This window comes from Brachypodium distachyon, chromosome 3 (assembly GCF_000005505.3).
Source record: "Brachypodium distachyon strain Bd21 chromosome 3, Brachypodium_distachyon_v3.0, whole genome shotgun sequence".
Lineage (NCBI taxonomy): Eukaryota > Viridiplantae > Streptophyta > Magnoliopsida > Poales > Poaceae > Brachypodium > Brachypodium distachyon.
In genome coordinates, this window is record NC_016133.3 from 37,075,060 (window position 1) to 37,098,236 (window position 23,177).

The 23,177-nt window shown below is 44.6% G+C and overlaps 2 protein-coding genes across 3 annotated transcripts; both read right to left on the bottom strand.

Annotated features, from left to right (window-relative positions):
- Positions 1-752: 752 nt before the first annotated feature.
- LOC100825122 (BURP domain-containing protein 12) lies at positions 753-4,731 on the bottom strand. 2 transcript variants are annotated; one of them, XM_024462457.1, is made up of 4 exons: positions 2,722-4,731; positions 1,945-2,080; positions 1,715-1,856; positions 753-1,354 (listed from the first exon to the last, which is right to left on the bottom strand). In XM_024462457.1, the coding sequence occupies exon 1, from the start codon at positions 4,641-4,643 to the stop codon at positions 2,772-2,774; it is 1,872 nt and encodes a 623-aa protein (XP_024318225.1). In that variant the 5' UTR covers positions 4,644-4,731; the 3' UTR covers positions 753-1,354; positions 1,715-1,856; positions 1,945-2,080; positions 2,722-2,771. The 2 variants fall into 2 exon arrangements, with proteins under 2 accessions (XP_024318225.1, XP_003574428.1); XM_003574380.4 differs by having other exon boundaries at positions 753-1,436.
- An 8,976-nt stretch (positions 4,732-13,707) lies between these two features.
- On the bottom strand, positions 13,708-19,906 carry LOC100835643 (disease resistance protein RPP13). Its single transcript, XM_010238375.3, has 5 exons — positions 19,788-19,906; positions 18,798-19,713; positions 16,219-18,414; positions 15,716-16,065; positions 13,708-14,748 (listed from the first exon to the last, which is right to left on the bottom strand). Exons 2-5 carry the CDS (start codon positions 19,682-19,684, stop codon positions 13,940-13,942), a joined length of 4,242 nt encoding a protein of 1,413 aa, XP_010236677.2. The 5' UTR covers positions 19,685-19,713; positions 19,788-19,906; the 3' UTR covers positions 13,708-13,939.
- Positions 19,907-23,177: the final 3,271 nt, after the last annotated feature.

Here is a 23,177-nt window from a genome sequence, read left to right on the forward strand (position 1 = left end):
TCAGCATGCCTAAAAAGAACATAGTTGATACTTGATGGCAATACTGTAAAGCTTGTCTGAATTTTTTTTGGGTGGCATATGATTTATTTGGCAATCATTCAAAAACTAATTAGGTAAGCAAATCCTAGTGGTTATGATGAGCATTAACATCATGGCATTTGAGCTATCTTGAAACTTTTCTATGGAGTTCAAAGATGGTGACTAGGAGAAAGTGCAGAACATAGCTGTGGCAGCACGGCAGACAAACATCTAGCATGACGTCAGGATGACCGACATGCTGACTTGGATCAGTGACCACAAAACTGCTGTGCTTTGTCACTGTTTTACTTTGCTGCTAAGGTCATGACACGGCGAGCCTTTCGCAAAGTAGCCAAGCTAGATCTTGGATTTTGATCAGCTTTTGTCGGGAGTCCTGTAAAATAACAAGCCCACCTTTAATGATATAGGCATCTTACTTCGTCTTATTTTTTCTCCTTTGACAACAAAGTTTACCTTAGTTAGCAAGACTTACCAAAGTACCAAGAAAACCCAACTTGAGGTTTCCATTGTAGCATATTACTACCGTATGGAAACCCTAGCTATAGGAATCTATGCAGGCTCCGATCTTTGTATCTTTACAAATTTCAGAAGCAAATTCAAGCACCAATTGCTCAAGGAGAAGATGCAGTTTTCATGGAAGAGCGATGCACAGCTATAAGCTAGGGGAACTGCTACTTGTTGCTTCTTGTCCTGAAGCAAGAAAAGTCACAACCTGTCATGCTAGTGGTTTCCTTTCATAAGAAGAAGCTGTACAGGGTGTGGGTGTGACCACAGTTGGTTGGTAATTCTTCAGACATGCAGTTTATCATAATCAATGGTAGACAGAAATACACAGAGATTTGAAGATAAGGGTTTTCTCTCATTGGTGACTTATCCATGGCATCATCCATGGCTCATGAGCTTAAAGCTCTGCACCAAACTTGCCACTCACTCACTGATTAACTCGAAGTGTGAGCCAGGGAGCGCCACTGACACCACAAAAAATGAATAAGAGCTGGCTGCAGCAAGAAGGATTTGTGAAGGATGAGAATTCTGCAAATTGGCAAAATCACAAGCCCTTCTCATCTTGGGGCCCCATTTTGACCTCTTCTTCTCCTCCTTCATGTGATGCACAACACTCTGGCCATTAACTCTTGCCAGCTCCCTGGCCAACAGCCATGGAGTCATCCTCTCTCAAGAGTCTCACCTCACTCCAGTACTTACTGTTCCCAATGGCAAATGCATGCCTACCCCATGAGAGATGGCATCTTTCTCTTTGCATTGATCACACCAAGGTCCAAAGGGCCCTCAACCTCTTTGGGCATGCTGGAGTACACTGCACAAGGTGTAGTCTGACTTGTTATAAAAGGTACAGGCTGACTCATATCCACCGGCCAGCCAGCATTGGATCATCGAAGCTGACCATACGAATTGTGCAATGTCAATGTCACAATGGAACAACTTTAGTTTGATTATTGTCATGATTTGAGATTTTTTTTCTGTGAAAGATCTTATGCGTGAAAATGTTTATATGATCGGACAGAAATTTATGAATGTTCACATCTTTTTGGGAGAAAAACGATATAGAATATATACCCTGATCTACGCCGACCCTTTTGAAACTTGTGTTTAAAAAAAATCTGAAATATAGTAGATCAGGTAGCATAGGTACTGTTCTCAAGAAAAACCACAATACCTGGCAAGGTTCTTCTATAGAGTCAATAGCCAACAGCACTGACTCCGGTGACACCAAGTCTGAACTTTGTGATTAAGTAGCCACCAGGAGGACATGACAGACCTAGGGCCTGTTGAGCAGTAATAATCCAAGACTTAACCACCTGCAATTTGGGGAGACAATGCCAAAGTATCCACTATTAAACTAACATTGCAGGGTGCACTAAGCAACAATGGCACAGCAACAATCACCTAAAACAACACCTCCAGGCTCTGTAAGTGCTGTTTTTTTATGCATGTGCTCTCCACCACAAAAAAGAAATGCAGGCACAAGCGTGCAGGGCTTTTAGGAATCTGGAGCCAAATCTGGTGTCCTAATCTGTGTCGCCTGTCACAAAGAAGAAACAGATTACTTTGTTAGATGGATTGAGTATTTGAGTATGAGCAGTGCAAATCCAAGAGGATCACTTTCTCAAGATTCTCAGAGGAGACAACATGCATGATCATCATAAGGATCACCGGAAGCTGCCTTTTCTTTACCCATGTCAAACGCACCAGGAATCCGAACATCACTTTTAATGATGAAGATGACAGACAAAAAAAAGAGGAGTTCGCCCTTTCTTTTCACCATTTTCTGTTCTTTTTGGACATTGCAACGTTGGAGGATGGTCCATGCAGAAGGCCACCCAAATCCAAATCATGTAGCTTCACTACATGCTGACACTACATGGCTACCCTTTCCTTTAGATCATGAAGTAAACTATTTGCACAAGGAAAATGAAACAATGGAATTCCAGTGCAAAACTTAATCAAGTAGGGATTTTGATCCAGATTTTGTAGAACTCCTTTCTTTTACCACAATGAATGCAATTTGATATAGGAAATCAAATTACCCACAACTCACCCAAATTCCCACGATTTACAGTTTAGATTTGATGGTGAACCAACCATTTTTCTACTACACAGAGTGAGAACAATTCTTAAACCCTTGAGGTTGCAAAAGAAGAAAAATAAAACTTAGTAAGAAACCTTGTTCGTCTTAGTTTAGCAAGAGGTAAGATTGAGCAGTTGCCATGGCATCAATCTGCAACTGTCCATGTCATATCGCCTTCAAAGATCCAGTGGCAAACCTCAGTCTCACCGGGTTTCCCACCGAGCGCGACGAACGCCCCATGAGCCGGGCTCCAATCAGAAGTGTCAAGGTGACAGATCGCCACCCCATGATTGATCTTCTGATCGGAGTCGACGGCCATGATCTCAGCCGCGTACACCCGCACTTTGGGCACAGAGTGGCAGTAGTATACCAGGTATGGGAACAGACTCTGGTGGCATGACACGGACCGTGTCACCTTGCCACCGTCGACTCCGGTGACGCTGCCGAGCCTGATGTCCCCGCCACTGCCTGCTGGGGAGGCTGTGCTGTGCACAACAATGTCATTGCCGAGCATCTCGACGGCAAAGTCCACAATGTCCTCCGCTGAGGTCGCGCACCTCTTGGTCTCTCCCTGGCTGGGAGCCCGATCGCACTCCGCCACCGTGGACGCCACCGCCTTCCCCATCGCGGAGTCCAGCGGCACCCCGAACACCTCCGACACTGCGTTCGGCTCGAATGGTATCTTCCTGGAGATGTCCCTCGGCAGGAATGCCCTTGGTGGCATCTTGTCCCTGATGTCCGGCATTGGCATTCGGTTTCCAGCCACGAGCTCCTTCTCCCTGAAGAACTTGCCCGGCTCAGGGGACCACTTCATGTGCTGATGATGCCCTGATGCTGCTGCTGCCTCCGCCGACATTGCCTCCGCCGCGGCGTTGCCTGACGTGTTGTGGTACCCCTTGAAGTCCATGCCGGTCTTGGCGTACGCCTTGAAGGTGGTGTTGTCTCCGGCATACTCCTTGAAGCCAATGTGGTGGTTGGGGTTATTGCCTTCGCCGTAGCCTTTGAAGCTGACGCTGCCCGGGTTGGCGGAACCGCCATAGCTCCGGAACTCGGCAGCCCCGCCGTTGGCGCCCTTGGCGTAGGAGGCGAAGCTGTCGTCGCCAACATTGGAGTCGTCGCGGTACCCCTTGAACGAATCCACCCCGGCATTGCCGCCGGCGCCGTAGCTCCGGAACGTGTTCTCGGGGACGTTCCCCTCGACGCCGTACCCGGCGAAGGTGTCGGTGGCGCCGTTGGCGGACTCGCCGTAGTTGGCGAAGCCGGAGCTGAGGGTGTTGGTGTCGTTGCCGTAGGATGTGAATGTCTCCCGCAGGCGGTTGCCGCTCTTGCCGTAGCCCGCGAAGCTGTTCTCCCCGTGGTTGGCCTCCTGGGAGTATGCCGTGAAGCCGCGGGCCCGGCCATTGGCGCCCGCGTCGTAGTTGGTGAACTTGGAGTCCGGCACGTTGGTGCCCTCGGCGTAGGCGGCGAAGGAGCCCGAGCCGCCCGTGGCGCCGCCCGCGTAGGAGGTGAAGTTGGCGGTCACCACGTTGCCGTTGGCCTCGTAGCTGGCGAACGTGTCGGCCCGGCCCGTCGAGCCCCGGCTGTAGCGGCGGAACGAGTCGGCCGCGATGTTGACGTCGGGGGAGTAGCTGGTGAACCCGTCGGCGCCGGCGCCGCCGCCGGAGCCGTAGTTGGTGAAGTTGGCGCCGTTGTAGCTCTTGAAGGGGCCGGGGGCCCTGCGAGAGCCCATGGACGCGGTATCAGAGGAGGGGCAGAGGAGGGCGGCCCTGGAGCAGAGCGTGGGGAGGCGGGCGCGGATGGCGGCGGGGGAGGAGGGGAAGGAGGCGGCGTCGGCGGCGGGGAGAGGGGAGAGCTTGGAGAGGAAGAAGGCCGGGTGGGGGCGGTTGTTGGGCACCTTGCGGTTCCAGTAGCGGATGAAGGCCGCCTTCGCCGTGAACGGGTTCACCGCCGGAGAGGAGCCGCCGGCATTGCTGAGAAGAAGCAGGAGGAAGAGGGTGGTGAGGACGGGGGAAGCCATTGGAGATTTGAGGGTGGGGATTGGAGGTGGGGGAGGGAGGTTAAGAGGAGGAAGAGTTGAGTGGGGATGGAGGGAGGGAGTGCGAAAATGTGAGTGAGAGTGAGCGAGTGAGTTCTAGGAGTACTTTTTATCACCTGTGTTTTCTCTTTTGTCACTCCATGGTCCCCGGTCATTTAACTTGGAACTCTACCGTGATAGATTAATGCGGATTTTAAAAAGTTAAGCTTGTGATAAAAAGTACTCCGTAGGAACTAAAATCTTGTCTTGGTTTTAGCTCAAAGGTTTTAGTTCAAATTTGAAATAAGTTTAAATTTGAACTAAAATCATGATAACAATTTAGAATCAGAGGAAGTATTTTTTTTAGATCTTACTAATCCATATATTTACTAAAAGCATGCACAATTACACTCCGTCGTATGAGTCTATTCACGGATATGTATTTCTCGGTCGACATTGATATATTTTCGATTAAGATCTTTTCATCTCTTTTACGATTGCATAAATGATAAATCTCATGCTTAAATCGGATGGTTGTCAGCGGTAACTTTACCTTCTTACAAACTGATGAAGCTCAGCACCATTGTGTGTCGCATTGAGCTTCCAAACATTAACGTCGCGGTCCATGGCATCGACCCCCTAAAACATCTTCAATGCAAAACTATATGGTGTTATTTGATTAAAGTTTGAAAATATAATTATGTTTTACCAATTGTTTTAGAAAAGTCATTTCTATTGATTTACATGAATGGTGTTGGGAAAAGGGACGAGTGGACGACCACACCTCTCTCCCAACCAAGTTATGCTTTAGGCTAGTCATAGTGGGAGTAACTTAGGTAGTAACATAAGATGTCAACTAGACATTTTGGTGACATGGCATGGTATTAAATGAAGAAAGAGAGAGAGGTGGTAACTAGATGTGTTACCATAACATCACACAAACCAAGGTAAGATGAGTTTACAACCTAATAAATGACAGTATACATGACACCACATATATGTTACTACCCACTATGAAGGTAGTAACTTATGCTATGACCAGCCTTAATGCCTTGTTGTGTTTCGTGGTCCTCTTCACCAGCTTCACTGGATGATTTAAATTTATTAGCGAGTGTCCTTGGTTTAAATGAGAATTAAGGAATTGGTTGTCTGGATGGACTTATCATTAGCTCCACAATAATTGTCGTATTGGCTAGGATCCTGTCCGACGTTAGTTATCCACTGAAACAAAGATAAGAATACTCACTCGAATGTTCCTATCTGTGTGTAATTAAAATTAATGGTAGAGAAATTCCCAAACCATTCTATTCTGAGCACCATTATTTTTTTATTAACTTACTTGTTACCGAGTACCTCGTTCCCGTGATGTACCAACTTTGTACAAAATCAATTTTTTTAAAGTTTGCACACAAAAAATCTATTAATGTTATCAAATAAGTATACTGCAAAGATATTGTATGCGACGAATTTAATAAAATTAATTTAAAGTTATAGGTATTAGTTTTTTTATAAATCTGGAAAAATTAAAAGTTTGAGTTACAGCAAAACTATACTATTTTATATTTAAGAACAGAGACAGTACCTACTTGTGGGTCGTGAAGTAAATCAACCGGACATATATAGCATCTGTGCAGAGCCAGCAAACTTTCGACTAATAAGGCAAAGATAACTCTGCACAAGGCTGGCGATGGCCACCACCAAAAAGGCCAATCAAAAGACCTAATTGCAATGCTTATTCACACAAGAAGAACTTAGCAGCTAAAAATGTCTGGTGTCCTCTGTTCTGTTTCAACAAGCCTAGAGCAGCCTGCATAGTACAGGCAGTAATTCCTCTGTACGCCTAGTGCCCTTCTCCCCAGGCATGATTTAATGGCTGGCACGGGCGAGTCAAAGAAAACTGCATTTACTGTTTTTGCTCTCCTTCATCAAAGTTCAGTCCTTTCAAAAGGACACGATCGTCCTGTTCTACCTCTCGAGCATCTTCGAGAGTAAGAACGTCTTTGAGTCCAAACTTGTGGTGACGAAAATTTGGCTAGCCAAATAACTGATCGTGTTCTTGCTAATTTATGAGTTGGCCAACTTTAAACTAGAGTTGGTTAAGCGACATTGGTTTAGTAAATAGTTGGCAAAAAAAAAACAAGTGTCAGCTTTTGATCAATGACAAAAAAATTAGCATGGTATAACTTGTCACAAAACCAAACATAACCTAACAATCTCACTCTCTTTTCACTGTTTTCCTCCTGGGCATCACTCTAGTGTTGATACCTGGCGACCATAATCATCGTACGATTAAGCTAATAACTGAGCTGAACTATATATTGGAGACGCTCCATCGTACGATTAAGCTAAGTAAGTGGACAATACACACTCAGCAGTCAGCAGTGAAGCCATTGTCTACATACATAGCTGGAATTCATATACACTTAGAGCTGATACATCGTCGGAGGGCAACGCTTACTTACTTTGACTTAAAAGAGAGTATAAAGAGAAGAAATAAAAAAAGAAGAAGGAAAAAGTCGATATTAGTAGTAGTCAGTAATGAACCACGCCTAACTGGGCTAACTCAGCACGGCAAGTTAATTAACTTAACTTGGTACTTTCCGGCTCGACTTTGCCTTTCAAAATTCAACACCACGTAAGCGAGTGAAGTGTTTCATACTGTGATACAGCGGAGAAGGACGACAGTACATACGTACTAGCATGCATGTGGAGAGTTCATACTGCATACTGCTATGTATATATCTGGGCCAACATTGTACAGAGCAAGTCAAACTTATACTGTGCATCGTCCAAAGAGATGGAACACGTAAACTTGAGCATATTTTCTCCAAACAAACAAAGAAAGCTCATGGTGTCTCTTTCTCAAGTACCACTGTGCCTTTCCCAAAAGAAGTTTTTCTTACCAGTCCTAAACACTAGATTTACCCCAAGTAAAAAAAAGAATTTAACCAAGTTTATAGAATAATATACTAACGTCTATGTACTAAATAAGTAAACGAGTAAAATACACCACTAGTTCATAAACTCGTAAAAAATGAACATTTTAGTCCACGAATTCGAAAAACACACACTTAAACCCCTAAACTGGAACTACGGTATTACTTTAGTTAAAAAACGGTTCGGCGAGGATTAAACACGCCACGTGGTCACCAGGTCGGCTTCGGCGACCCCTTCACCGGCGTTCTCTCGTCAAAATTGAGCGTTGTGGACTTGATAGCAACCATAGGCATGGCGGCGGCGGCAACGGCGTGGTTCTCAAGGCCCCAGGATCCCCGTCTGGGTGCGGCCGCCTTGCCCCTCACGGGTGGCTCGGCATGGTGATTTTGCAAAAAGAAAAATCCTGAGAAAATCGACTAGCAGCCCACGGTCTGGCTGAAGCCGACGTGGCGGCCCCATGGCGTGTTTAAGCATCGTCGAACCGTTTTTGGACTAAAGTGGCACAATAGTCTCAGTTTAAGGGCTTAAGTGTGCGTTTTCCGAGTTCGTGGACTAAAGTGTTCATTTTTGCCGAGTTCATGTACTAGTGGTGTATTTTACTCTAAGTATAATACGAAGATATATACCACGATGGATTTTATAAAACTAATTAGAGTTGTATATTCGTAAAATTTTCTATAAACTTTAATAAGACTTTTATATTTAGGAACATACAAAGTATATTTATATATCGGGATCCATTTATGTTTTTCAGTTTTTACTTTTACCAAAGCAGACCACATGCAATTAGGAGACGCGCGCTACGGCCCCGTTCGACCTCATCTCCGCCCGGATATATTTGAATTTTGGTAGGCACGGAGATAAACTATGTCTGCGAGCACAACACCCCCATGACTGTTTGTGCTCTGAAAGTCAGAATTATAATTTGTAGTACACCAATTAATAATCGGAATTCTCCATGTTGTCTGCAGGGGAGGGCAAATTCATGTGTGCCGGTTGCATTCCAAAGATCTCTGTCATGTACCACTCCTTCCATTTCATAAAGAATGGCACGCACGTATTTTAAGATTTTACTTTGACCAACAATTAAACTAATGATTTCAAATTATGTGTTACAAAAATTATATCATTGGATTCGTATTTCAACCATAGAGAATTTAGCGATGAAGGCACATCATTCTATGGCAAAACAATAAAATGGCGCCTCGCTTCTCTATTATGACAAAGCGAGCAACCAGGGCTCTCTTCGTTGTGTAGTACAATATGGCTACAATTTAGGATTTCAGTCTCAACTTCCTACATTTTTCACAGTTTCTCTTACCGGCGAAGCCAAGGGGGGAGGAGACCAGAAACGGAGTAAAATAAAATCAAATGCGCGCTCGCGAGTATCATGATGATTGAACATATGTATGCCTGAGGGTGAGGCTATCGAAAGCTGCAAGTTAGGACATGAAAAATGAAGATGGTGTCACCCAACACACGTACTCGTGCCGGACGAACGCGTGGAAGGTCTCTCACGTGTGGCGTGTGGCCGAATCGAGTGGTTAGATGCTGACGCGTAGGTGGATTTTTGTCACCGGTTGGCAGTGCCAGCAGAATGAGTCAACAATCGAATCGACCCCGGCCATCCCGTTCAAAATAACGGAAATCGGCCAGCCGAAACGAGAGACCACAACACTCTGACCCTCTGAAACCGCGTAGACGTGGACCCCGGCCGGCACCGGCCCGCAAGTCACAAGCCACTCCCGCTTTGGCTGCCTCTGTTGCACGTTACAAGTTTGATTTTGGACACAAGGATTGTTGGTTTCCATGCTTACCAGAATTAGTTATAGTACTGTTTTACGTGATTTTTTTTTACTAAGGGAAGCTTCATCTCTCTTTGCTCTCAAGATGCGCATGGTATGTGAATTTTTTTATACAGTAGTAATATGTTTAGATTATCATGAAACTCTAAGGTGATAAATATATCTTGGCCTCAATTTTTTTTCCATTGGAGTATGTTTGGTTTAATTGTATACACTAGCATTCCTTACAAAACATATGCATGTTTTCTTATAGTTTTATTCCGCATCAAAAGTAAAGAACATACCAGTTGTCACGAAAACTACACGCATGTAACTATTCATCCCTCCGTCTAGTATTAAGTATCGCAACTTTGTCTAAATACACATGTTTTTAATGTGTAGATGTACGTACATGTGTATGTAGACAAAATTGCCACACTTGGTACCGGACGGAGGAGGGAGTAGAAAAACTACATTTTCTCATGTTTCAATTATACCAGTAGAATGTGTTTTGCAGGTGAATGGTTACTATAACATGCAAAATTGTCTCTCCTTGAAACTAGTTAAAAACACACAGCTTTAACTCCCATTGTTTTCTGTAGCACATAGGCATAACCATAGTGAATAATGTGGGCAAATAATGTCATGTTTCCCATGATAATATGGGTAAATATAAATGCACGTATCATATATAATTAAGTAGCAATCTAATCTACTCGCATATATATAGCTGCGGATATAACCAACGTAATCATTTAAGTTACGACATCGGATCGCATACATCCATTGCCAGAGCCAAGAAATAATCCAAAGCAGAGTCTCAAGTAGTGACACTAATATATAGGGTTTCCCTCAGCCTCAAACTCACTGCTAAGTTGCATGGTGAAGTAGTGAACACATGATTTCACGAATTATTCTACTCTACCCTGAATAATTAATTGTAGTTTGATACGATTATAAAGGGCGTACGTACTACGACTATACGAGATTCAGTGTCGTTTGGCCGCTTGCAGCAAACAGAACATTAAGCATATATGCATGCATATATATGATCTTCCACGCCGGTCTAAGCTAACAGTAGCAGTCTTGTACTGCATGCGAACCTTGTTCGATCCTATCTGTTCATTCTCAGATCGAGCTGCACCACAGAATATGCAAAAGCCATAACTAATGCCCACATGCGTGCATGCATATAAAGAATGAGATTTGGAGTTTTTCATCTTCTCATTTGCTAGCTGCAAGCTAGTAGCTAGGAGAGTACGTGCGTGTACGTATACCAAGCAGCTTGTTTGTTCTACTGCGCGTCGTCTGTGTCCGTCCCGTGATGGCATTGGCATGTGACGTTAGTGCAAGTATTATTCCTTGGATGCATATGGCTGGGAAGGGGATCGAAGGAGTGAGATGCATGTGTGTATTTTTCGAGAAAGAATGTGTGTGGGTGTTTGGAGAGAAAGGGCTTTCTGCTTCTTCTCTGGCAAACCCTTGTCCTAATCCCAGCTGGAGTCTGTAGCCAACACCAACATGTGAGCCTCCTTTGTTCTTTCCCCCTCTGGCGAATGCGCGTCGACACGCTCGTGTCACACTTGCTGCTTCCCTCCCGCTAGTTTCGAAGTACCAAACAATGAGCAACTACAAAATAAAAAAATGAAAGATAAGTCTAGGTGTGACTTTTGTTTGGGTTCATATAATGACCAGGATATCTTTGCATACTGGAGTACTGCATTGTTTTAATTTCTCGAAACAGAAGAAAAAGCTTTCCCTCGTCTCATCAATCAAGAAGATTCGTTGCATGCTTAGGTAAATAAAAAACCGAGCGAAAATCAGAACTACAACATGCTCAAAGAGCAAAGGCGGAGCAAACATTCCATTAAGCCCGGGACATTGCTTCAAATCTCTAAAATTACCAATTAAGACGGAAAAATCTTTCAGATCACCAAATTTTACAAAGGAAAAAATGCCACCGCGGCCCGGGCTGCTGGAGGACTGTCTCCACCCCTGCTCAAGAGCACAACTAACTTACTGCCATGCATGGCAAGTGCAAGAGAACCCAAACCCAACCAACGACACCACCGTCGATATGCACGGTTTGTAGGCACCATCTACAGACACAATCACCATCGTCCGTTTTGCCAGCAATGCGACGACTTTACTTTGACTTCACTAATCCGATGCAACGGAGAGGGTTGAATGACCATCCTAGATCCTACCAAACAGATCGATCATGCGTACTTTAACATCACTAGCTCTACAAGGAAGCCTAAACTAGCCGAACTTTGCCGATGGGAGAAGAAGCACCAATTAAGTCACGAAGACCATTTGCAAAACATGACGAGGTGGATCACGAGTCCGGAAATCCGTATTTTCAATCTCACGGCGCCATATCCACCGTAGTGCCGCTCTCGAGAAAGCAAACAATAATTCTAAGAGATATAACTAATATACCGCGCTGCAATGCAAATCCAAGGACATCCCCACCACCTCACGATTGCTGAAGCGACAGAAGGATGAGGAGAGGACCCGTGGGTGGTGGTCTCGTCGACGAGGAGCGGTAGTACAAAGCCGATTTCGAGAGAAAAGGAGATTAGGGATGGAGTCTCCCTTAGTTACGGAAGCATTACACGCTCTACTCTAACAATCGACTGTAGTATGGAAAGACCCTCTTGTTTCTAATGTCACAATTTTTTTCTGAAAAAGAAAAAAACCTCGATCTCCGCATCAATCGATGCACACTTTATTGATTGCACAACCATCTAACGACACGAAGTATGCAAAGAAAAGAAAAAAAAGGCAGGAACCAGCTGATCGATCTGATCTGCGCGAAAACCCCAAAAGAGCCGGGGTCAGATGCAGCATACACCGGGCATTGACGCGGAGACGATCGACCTTCATCAGAAATTTTCGATGTTGAGCACGTCTTTTTCAAATCATTCACGAAACCAAGCAAACCCGTGCTCTTGCCCTTTACCGTCGAGGTCGATTGAGCTGGGCGTGGTATGCACTGCCGGGGAGAATGTTCAGTGGAGTACGTAGGACGTACGTAGCTTGTCATCCTGCATTGCAGGCTGCAGCACCCGGGCTGGCGCCAAACTGAAAGGGCAAAATGGCATGTGGCCACCAACAGGTGCAGCGCCGTCTCCTCTTGGCAGTGAATTAGCATGCAAAAAGAAGAGAGCAATAGCGGTAGTTTCCTTTTCTTTGTTTGGCCGCTTGTAATTATCTAAACTCTTCTTCCCAGTCCAATGGCAATCGACTGCCTTTTCTTCAAAAAAATAAATAGCGGTAGTTTGGTTTTGGTCGGCCTCTTTAATTTCCCGCAATTACTGTCGCAAGGATTTCCCCCCTCAAACCAGGCAAAGAAATGAAATTGAGCTAGCCTGTATGCTTATCCGCGCGCAGTCCAATTCCACGTAACAAAGTCTTTTTGCTTGCGGCTGTAGCTGGACCGATCTGATCCTGTCCGTCCTAATCTCCGTGACGTCGTGAAGCGACCCAACGTGAGAATACTTCTTCTTCTTCTTCTGAAATGAGGTAGAACGGCAAAACAGAAAAAAAAAACTCGTATAACCAAGGTAGAACGGCAAAACGAGACTACCTCTCTCAACAGACTGAGATCATGAGAAATCAGCCCCTTATCAGGGTCACCACGCCCTCAGACGGTAAGAAGCTGATGCACAGGCGGACGGGCCACTTGCTAGTTTTTCATCATATAGAAAAGACTCTAAAGTTCTTAACCGACTACAGAGCGGAGGGGCCAATTGCTAGTTTTGTTTTGGAAAAAAACTTTGTAGCATCAAATTTTCTTAACCGGCTACAGAGCGGAGGAACCCCGCGCCAGTTTCGGTTTCTGAAGGCGCTGGTATGGAACCAGCGATTTTTTTTTTTAGAACCTAGCAGGCGCTCCGCTTTTTCATTAAAGTGGACAAGAAAAGTCATGTACAACAGAACAAAAAGAACCAATGCCAGCTACAGGCAGCCAAGCTGGTGAAAAAACAAACAAATTACTCTCTACCAGCCTCCAACAGGAGGGCATACTCTGCTCTAATGAAAGAAGCCACCTTTTCCGGCGATGAGCTGCGATTCTCAAAAACCCGTTGGTTTCTCTCCTTCCAGATGTGCCATGCAACCAGGCTCGCCAACACGATGTCCGGGTTCTTCTTCCTAGATTGAAGCTTTAGCAACCGGATCCACCATCCTCTGATCGAAGCGCCATTAGCAGCGGCACAAGCCATTTTCGGTCGCTCCCTTTGGAAGGATGTCCAAATCGTCCTAGAGAAGGAGCACTCCAGCATCAGGTGCAGCACCGTCTGAACCAGCGATTTTTCGCCCAACCCAAACAGACAGCTCCATAGGTCGAATTGATGTTGCTACTTGGTGTCTGCAAGTTAGTGTTTTTGCTACATCTTTTTGTCATGCTTTTTGCTTGACACATTGTCATCAAATCAATGAAATCATGCAAATGGCCACACCTAAATCAATGAAATCATGCAAATGGCCACGCCTAATAAACCAGACTTATCTATCTCAGACGTGCCGTCGATTCGTACGTCCTGACCGAACCTCGGCAACATTGTGCTCTGCTCACGTAGTAGAAGTCGTTGTCCACCCCGATGACGAGGGGCCGTGCGAGTTCTTTGTCCACCCGGACGACGAGGCGTGGTACGAAAACGTCAGATCATCACCGTGCTCGTTCCCAAAGGCAGCCGGCTTCGTGGGCCACATGAACGTCGGCATCCACAGCTGCACGTCAGGCGGCGGGGCGGAGCGCATCAGCATCTGTACAATGGCATTCGCCCTGGGCCGCTCTTGGGGGTCAGGGTGGCTGCAAGCGAGTGCCAGCAGCAGAAGACGCTCAACGTCATCCTCGTCGAATTCGACAAGCCTTGGGTCGACAGCCTCGAGGATGCGGCCCGTGCTGTGGAGCTTCCACACAGCCTCCACCATGCTGCACCCTGCGGCATTGTTGCGGGAGATGCGGCAGCCAGAGACGACCTCCAGGATGACAGCACCGAAACCGAAGACGTCCGACCTCCACGTCACCGTGCCAGTGTGAAAGCACTCCGGTGCAATATATCCCAGCGTTCCCGCAACGACGCCAATGTTATCCGTCTTGTCAGTCTCTACAGCGCAGGCGACACCGAAGTCGCTGAGCCGGGCGTTGAAGGCGGCGTCCAGCATGATGTTCGACGGCTTGATATCCCGGTGGATCACCACTTGACCGCACTCGTGGTGGAGGTAGTTCAGGGCCGACGCCACGCCAACAACAATGGTGTAACGCTGCTTCCAGTTGAGGATTGGAGCATTCGGGCCGCCGAAGAGGTGCTTGTCCAAGCTGCCGTTAGGCATGAAGTCGTATACCAGCAGCAACACACCATTTTGGTAGCTCCAACCTGCAGATGCATCCATTGCTTTTCAGTTGCAGTTTCATCTTTTTTTTGTAAAAACACAAAGGAGAACTAAGCATACGGCTTCCATTACGGAATTGACCGGAGCAACGAAAAAACCCGTGGATGTTTAAGTAATCAAATCAGAGATGAGAGTGATTGACCAGCAATCCAGCATACCGTTCAAGTAACATTGTTTTTTGCATTATCAAAACGTGAGCCAGGTATAGTACATTAGTACTAATATGCATTGCTTGATATTCAATAATGATCTTGAATCCCAAAATCATATGATACGACCAAAATATTGACAGCAATTAGTCATGGTTTCATTTCGTATTTAAGTTTCAATTGGTTCCGCCAGGATCTAATATAGTACTAGCAATTAATTAATTTTCAGCACCTAGGTTCTCTGATTAGCTCAACCTTTTTACTACTTACTACTAGTACTATATACTTGAAAGATTTGTGCAAGTATTTAAACGTCAATCCCGTTCGTGTAAATCTCTTTCACACATCGCTAGCCTCTGGTTCGTGCGTACAATGTTGTCCATTTACAGAAAGCAAAACAGCTTTTGACATCCAATAAGTGAGCCTGGAAGATTTCATTTTCACATAACCATCCAAGAAAATTGTAACTTTTGTGCAAAAGAAAATTATGGTTGAGCATTTAACAAGAACACAAGGTACAGAGCTCTGACAACTTGTATGCAGTCTTTACTCTCGGTACGAAATATAAAACTAAGCAAATATCATCTCTATTTTTTGCTAGGAACGACAGAAGATGTTAAACTAATCCCCATGATAAATTAGCATTATTATTTCAAGAGACCTTTGCGTAAGTTCTTGATGAAAAACTAGAGAATGTTATCAGGCAGGCCGTGATGTCCTATTCCAGATAATCATCTGCAGTGAAGTGATCAACAATAAGAAACTGAGAAGGAAAGGTGTGAATTGAGAGAAATTTCCTTACCAACCAGCTTGACGAGGTTGCGGTGCCGGAGGCGGCTGATGATGCTGATCTCTGCCAAGAAGTCCTCCTGTCCCTTGGTGTTAGCCCTCGAGAACCGCTTGACAGCCACTTCCATGCTCTGGCCGTGTTCACCGGGTATGGTGGCACGGTATACCACACCATACCCTCCCTGCCCCAGCTTCATCTTCTCGTCGAAGTTGTTGGTCCCTATCCTGAGCTCCTTGTACTTGAATTCTATGGGAGCTCCTGGGATGGTGCTCCATTCCATGGGCTTTCTTGGGATGCTCCAGGAAAAAATGGTCTTGCGGAGCACCAAGCTCGAGAAGTCCCTGACTGACTGCATGTATGTTCTGGTTGACAACAACCATTTATAATTCTAATTAGAATTGGGGTCAGACATGGCACAGTGGACTTCAGGTTCGGAAGTGGGTACTGGAAATAGACGATATGGAAACTGATAGTACAAGGGCAACAATACAAATTTTGAAAAATATAGTCCCCACCTGCTGTCAGGTTCTTTATTTGGATCTTCAGATTGTTGATCAGAGTATTCCTCTGTGATCACATCTTGTATTTCCTTTTTTTTTTGAAAAGGGGAGGAGTCCCCGGCCTCTGCATCAATCGATGCATACAGCCATACATCTTGTATTTCCTGGGTCTGGTTATTTTCTTCTTGGGCCGTCGTAAATCCTCCTTTGTCGCCATAAAAAATCCAGTTCACCGATTGCATGTTGAGGATGGGGGTGCTTGGATGCTTACTGATGGTAGCCAATAATGCACGCTCTGCATCGTTTTTGTCTGATTCATCCCCACTGACGCTCCCAATTTTTACAAAGATCTCTTTAAGGCCTGACAAGTACTCAAAGCCAGCATGCATCGGATCATATCGCTCCAATTTGTTAGCATTGAACCTTAGCTTGAGCTTTCGGACATTGGGCATTGATCCTTCCAAAAATGTCATGCACGGTGCAGTACACATGAAATTAAAGTATTTAAGAACTGAGAATCCCACACTGTCAAAGATAATCCTTCTTTTGGGGTCAGTACGGACATACAGCGAAAGAGAAGTAAGGGTAGCCAATGCTTTGAGGATATCAATATCGTTACTCGACAGCACCATCACTTCAATCTTTAAGATGCAAAGTTTGCTGAGTTCTCCGATCCACCCAGGAATGCTGGAAAATATGCAAATTGGTGGCAACAGCTCAAGTCTCTGAAGAAGGGCCGGAGGAGGGGACGTGATGATAAAACCATCAAAAGAAATCCCAATGCTTGAAGTGCTTGAAGTACCAGTATCATCCAGGGAATTCAAATAAGAGGAGCTTGTAGGTACCAGAGTTAGACATCTGAGGCTGCTTAGTTTCCCAACAATCAAGCCCAGGCATTTTATGTTGTTTTTCAGATTCCCAAACTCTGATGAGGAACAGGTGAGATGAAGATCCTGGAGATTGGTCAGCTTGCCGAGATCCATCACACTGTTTGTTGCGTTACTGCTAAGGTCAAAATACCCCAAAGTGCGAAGTGATCTCAGTTGGCCAATTCTGTGGGGCAGATTAGCGTCACTTGGAAGGCAAAGGTGCAACAAACTCTGTAAATGAACAATAGCAGATGGAACAGTACATACTCTTGCATCTATTTGCAGTGTCTCCAAATATTTTAGCCCTTGAATCTTGTCTGGAAGATCAATGGTGATATTACATTCAATGTTCAGATATCTCAGTCGAAATAGCTCACCAATTCTAGCAAGGTCATAACTAGTCTTGTCTTGGTCAGACCATATATGAAGAACTAAAACTCGAAGAAACCTATATTCCACAATGGATGGTACACATTTGAAGAATCCACCAAAAAAAAGTGACCGAATGTGGGACATTCTGATGCTTTCTGGTACCTTCGCACTTTTTGCATCTCCAAATTGGATTGATAGTCGACGAACCTTGTCAGGAAGTCCTAGAGTTGACTGAAGATAGTCAACTGTAATGACGAAATTCGCCTCCAGGGATTTGTACCTGATAAGATCCAGTACCATATGGTTAACTGTACATGACAACACCTCGCCAGTATAACTGGTGTGTACAGGTTGGAGCATTCCTCTATTGACAAGCTCATCAAAATAACCTCTAGCGACTCCTTCCATGCCACTAAGAAAACCTTCGGCTATCCATTGCTTCACCAACTCATCCTTCTTGATTGTATAGCCCTCTGGATACATACTAACATATAGCAAATAGGTCTTCAAGTCAGGAGGAAGATCAATGTAAATAAGGTATAGAATTTCTTTCATCCCATCTGGAATAGGATTTGTCTTCAAAATGGAGGGTAAGGAACGTAGTATGTTATCCCATCGCTCCATTTTGAGGCCTGGTTGTCTTGGTAACATGCTGGCTATATTTACAGTCGATAGCAGTGAACCACCACATTTCATAACAATCCCATCTGAAACTTCTTTGAAATCTTCAGGACAACCATATTCACCTTCAGAGCCAAAAACTGTAGTGAAGAGTAATTTTCGTTGTTCACGATAATTAAGAGGTGCCATCTCAAATATATACTCCGACTGATAACCACAACATGACAATGCTACATCCTCAATCTGTGTGGTTGTTACTACTCTGCTGCAAGAATCAGCATAAGGAAAAGCACAGCTAATAATGTCCCATACTGATATTGTCCATAAGTCATCAATTATAATAAGGTACCTGCAAAGCACTTTGGTTCATAAGAAATACTCCCTCCGTCCCATATTAAGTGACGAAATATTACATGTCTCTATACGCTTTTTGGGAATAGATGCATCCATATTTGGGAAAATTTGAGTCACTTAATATGGGACGAAGGAAGTATATATCAAGCTGAAATAAAACAAATAAAGGAACACTATCAAATTGAAGAGATAAACTGCGCAATAAAAAGGACATGAAAATGGGGGAAAGTGGTATTTTTGCTGTAATGTTTCTAATCCACAAAGATTTAATCCTAGTTTCTGCTATCTGTTTTGATTTCTTGTTATTTTTGGTGTGTACAATATGTTGTGGTCTAGGCCTTTTATATATAAGCTGTGCATCAATATTTGGAAAAATACCTTTTGCCTTGAAGATGTTTGAAAATTGTGTCAATAAGGTCGTGCGCATCAGAGAAAGCATGAGCATGTGGTGCCTTGATTTGTGAGATGATGCTTGTGAAGAACCTTCTCATATCTGGATTTCGTGACACCCTTACAAAAGCCCGGCAATGGAATCTCTCTCCATGCCTATAATATATGGTTCTTGCAACTGTTGTCTTTCCAACACCTGAAATTCCAAAGATTGGTACCACCTTCAGTTGTTTTTCCTCGAAAGCCAGCAGCTCAACTAGCTTGTCAGTTGGTTCCTCAAGCACTTCGAGAGGCAGTTGGATTAGCGGCGGAAGTTGGCTGGCACCGGTTTGTCCAAAGGCAGGTTTGACGGTTTTATGCTCAAGCAGGAAACTTGCGCTTCTATCATTCGCATCCACCACACGAGCCATTAATTCTGATAAATCTGTTGAGATCTGGGGGCGACGCTTCAGCTTACGGGGGGTCCAAGAGATGATGCTAAGACGACGGGAGCTTGATCTGCGACTGCGAGCACTGGCGCCAATATCACAGAGCGTCGCATCGTCAAGTAAGTCCTCCGCATCATAACAAAGCTCCCGCGCCTCCTTCATCCCGCACTTAGCCGTCAGGCTAGGTTCCTGTTCCTCAGACAAATCTTTGAGGGAAACGCATAATCGCTGGAGATCTTCTTTGAGATTCTGGATCTTATCCTCAGTGAATCCCACCGGCAAATTGTATTCAGCGGCATTGAATGAATGGAGCCGTCGGAGGAGGCGATCCATGGGGCCTAGTGATACAGTGATGGGATCCTCCATCTCCGCCTGAAGCAAAGCAGAATCCCCATCCTCAATATCCGATGCAAGCAATAACGCATCCTCTATATTGGCATCCTCCATATCCAATTCAAGCAATAACGCACATGAACCTGAAGCAAGAACAATTCACAGTCATGGATGAGAAAGGAAGCACGAAAGAGAACGACGGAGGGGGAAATTTTACCTAAGAGTTGCGAACAGCACGGCGTGGAGGACCTGGGCTCTCCGAAGAGGATGGGAAACGATAATACTCGCCTACTCCTGATTTCACTAACCAAGAATAACACTGTGTCCCTTCGACAAAACAACTCGTACTACCTCCGTTAAAAAACAAAATGTCTCAAATTTGTTAAAATTTAGATGTATTTAGACATGACTTAGTGTATAGATGCATTCAAATTTGATCAAAGTTGAGACATCCTTTGTTCGACGGAGGGAGTATAACTTTTTCTCGTTTATTTCATGGGACCGTCTAGGGAGTGCGCGTGCACTCCCTGGTCTTATGCGGTGCTCACTTCCTACGGCCCAAAATATGAAAGCTTTCTGTTCCACGTTCTGACACGTCCACGTGAGGAGGCCACGGTCCGTTCGTCCGTTCCCTCCGCGGCTCCGCGTAAAAGAGCTCATGCAGTCATCCCTCATCTCTCATCTCGTTCCCTGTACGTGACCCAGCGGCAGCAACACCATTGTAATAAAAAATGTGAAAAAAAACTACGGAGCATAACTCATATGATATTTACAGTATACATCAAATTTAAATTGAGAAGAGAACTAAACAATGCGTGTGTTAGAAAATTTGTTGTTAGCTTCAAAATAATTCTGTAAATCCAAGAAAGCACTGAGAACAAAATTGCATCCACTGGTCTATATAGACAAAGAAAAATCTTGCACTTGAAAGGGGAAAAAGCTTGTCCTGCCAACTCTTTGACCAATGAGTAACACATTCCACTAACCCAAGAAGAGCATAAATTTGTTCTCTTCATTGCAGTAACTGTCATGTCCGGAAGTAATCTCAATGGATGCAAACCCCCCTCCCATCCACCCTGTTAACAAAATAAGAACAATAGAAAATTAGAGCAGCAACTGGCAGGATGTAGAATATTGGGAAAAAATTGCAACCATTCGAAAGCAACACTAGTAGGGAAGAAACTTGTTGTCTAACTTCAAGGTAAAGTGCCTAAGATGGATGGAATTTGTTTTGTCATGTACAGACATATATCTGAGTTTCGGCCAGATTGGTTCTACCTTAACTATTTTTTGTGCAAACTGAGGGTATACAAGATGAAGGTTACTCCTATCCAGTGCAAATTATTGAACAATGCACTAAAAAAACTCACAACTATGGCAGAGAATTACTTTGCAGGGAGAACAATGGTACATGCTACGTGTATCATCATACCTAATTAGGAACCACAAGCTGAAGCCTATAGAAATTCTGTACACACAAATAACCTACGAATAGCTATGGCTTTAATGAATGACATGACCGAATGCATACTACCCAGAAACTTGCTTTGTGGTAAAGGAAAACTACATCGTTGGAGTAACATATCAACGTCCTCCAAAACTTGATCAACCCACTTCACATTGACATCTAGATACAGACATGACCCAAGCTTGATTTGAACCAAAAACGTAGCAATAGCATTAAAAAACTTTAGGAACAAGGGAAAATTCATACACAACAACCTAATATAGGTCACAGCAGCATAAATAGAGAACCTAGTTACTCCTAGTACCTTTTAACATTGCATCTCACCTCACATAATATGGGAGAGATGAGATCTGCCAGCAGACAGATCCATGCTTTATAGGACCAGGAAGAAGTTCGTTTATGATGAGAAGGGCATCACCATGGATTTGACGGTTCCTTTGTCATTTCTAGAAAAATGTTGATGGTGTTCGAGCATGCAATATATACTTGGTGCTGAAGTACTGATAATACCTTTCAGCATATCATAATTCATAGTTAAATCTAAAACAGTTGGAAATACTTAAGTTAGTTTTTTACATCCTGTGATAATATAGTCCATCATAACGCTAATATAATTTATAGTTACATCTAGTGCAATACAAATTTACATAGTGATGACCATATCCATTTGCTAAACCTAACCACTTGGCAAAGTATAATTTTCATCTAAGACCATTGCACTAACTCTCTAGTAGATGCAGAGTTATTCATAGTTGTGCTTGCAAAAGTAACTTCAATTGGACAAGACGACTAAAGGAGTAGTTAGTTACCGACAAACACATAATTACATCTAGATCTAGCAGCTGAAAGTAACTATGTGTAAGGAAGTAACTAAATCAATTGGCTTAAAATTTTGTCACAAGTACAAATCATACTTGTAAGTCAAAACCTCGCACAGAGTTACAACCAAGTAAGTTAAGCATGCCATTTTAGATCCAACAAAAATAGTAGCTCATATCCAAAACAAAAGAAACAATTCAGACCTTATGACCATGCTGCTCCATATATAGCAACCCCAGTTAGATCCCATTTCATTGGTACTTACATAACTACATCTAAAAAATCATGAAAGTAACTCTTAAGATTAAAACAACATCTAGTGAACTCATGAAAGTAACTCTTAAGATAAAAACTACATCTAGAGAACTCATAAAAGTAATTGGCATATGTTGAAACTACATCCAGTGAAACCTAAAAGTAACTCTTAACCTGGAATTTACATCCGAGAAAATAAGATGATCTCTTTATGGAAGAAATTCTTAACTCAAAGTTGTCACTACGGGTAGAGGACTAGAGTGCGGCGTCGATGCTTCCGGAGGCATCAAGCAGAGTCTGGCTTGGCTCGGGAATGAAGGGTGACAGCCGGTGAACTCGTTGGGCCGTTGGGGGGAGACGTCCAGCACCTCGATCGTCGGGAAGAAAGACTCATCAATGCCGGAGCTCGCGGGGACGGCTCAAGACGAGCACCCGGAGCGCCGAGCACAGGACGAGAACCATCGTGGGGGCCTGGCCACCTTGCAGAGATGCAGCAGCTCGTCACCGCTGTCGCAGGGTCGACGACAATGGTGGATCTCGCGAAGGAGAACGGGGGCCTAGGTTCACGAAGGGAGGCGGGCGCGGCTAACCCAGAGGAGCGAGGCGGCCTCGGTTCGTGGCGGGAGGCGGCCATGGCTCTCACGGAGGAGGGTGCGGCCTTGGTTCGCGGAGGCAACAGCGGCTCACGCGGAGTAGGTAGGTGGCGGCGGCGGCTAATGAGGAGGAGGGAGTTGGCGGAGAAGGCCTTCACGGGATGGAGGCGGGGGGCCGGCCGGCGGCGGCAAGGGCACATCAAGCAAGAGAGGTCCATGGAGGAGAAAATCCAGAACAGAAGAGATAAGGAGGTGAGAGAGAGAGGGACGGAAGGAAAAATCATAACGGATAAAAATTGGGAAGAGTAAATGCTCAGTGAGAGAAACAACCCCACAATTTGATCGGACGGAGCTCACGGTGGGCACCGCGTGCGCGGTCACAAATAAGATTCGGTAATATATCTAATTTTTTACTCTGACATCCGGCCAATAACTGCTCGCACACATGATGTATCTTTCTTAGTTAGAGGAA

Coding starts and splice junctions, on each gene's coding strand:
- LOC100825122 (XM_024462457.1), bottom strand. CDS start 4,643: ATGGCTTCCCCCGTCCTCACCACCCTCTTCCTCCTGCTTCTTCTCAGC.
- LOC100835643 (XM_010238375.3), bottom strand. CDS start 19,684: ATGGAGGATGCCAATATAGAGGATGCGTTATTGCTTGCATCGGATATT. Junction 18,415..18,797: donor AAACATCTTCAAGGCAAAAG/GTATTTTTCCAA, acceptor AGTGCTTTGCAG/GTACCTTATTATAATTGATG. Junction 14,749..15,715: donor CAACCTCGTCAAGCTGGTTG/GTAAGGAAATTT, acceptor ATGCATCTGCAG/GTTGGAGCTACCAAAATGGT.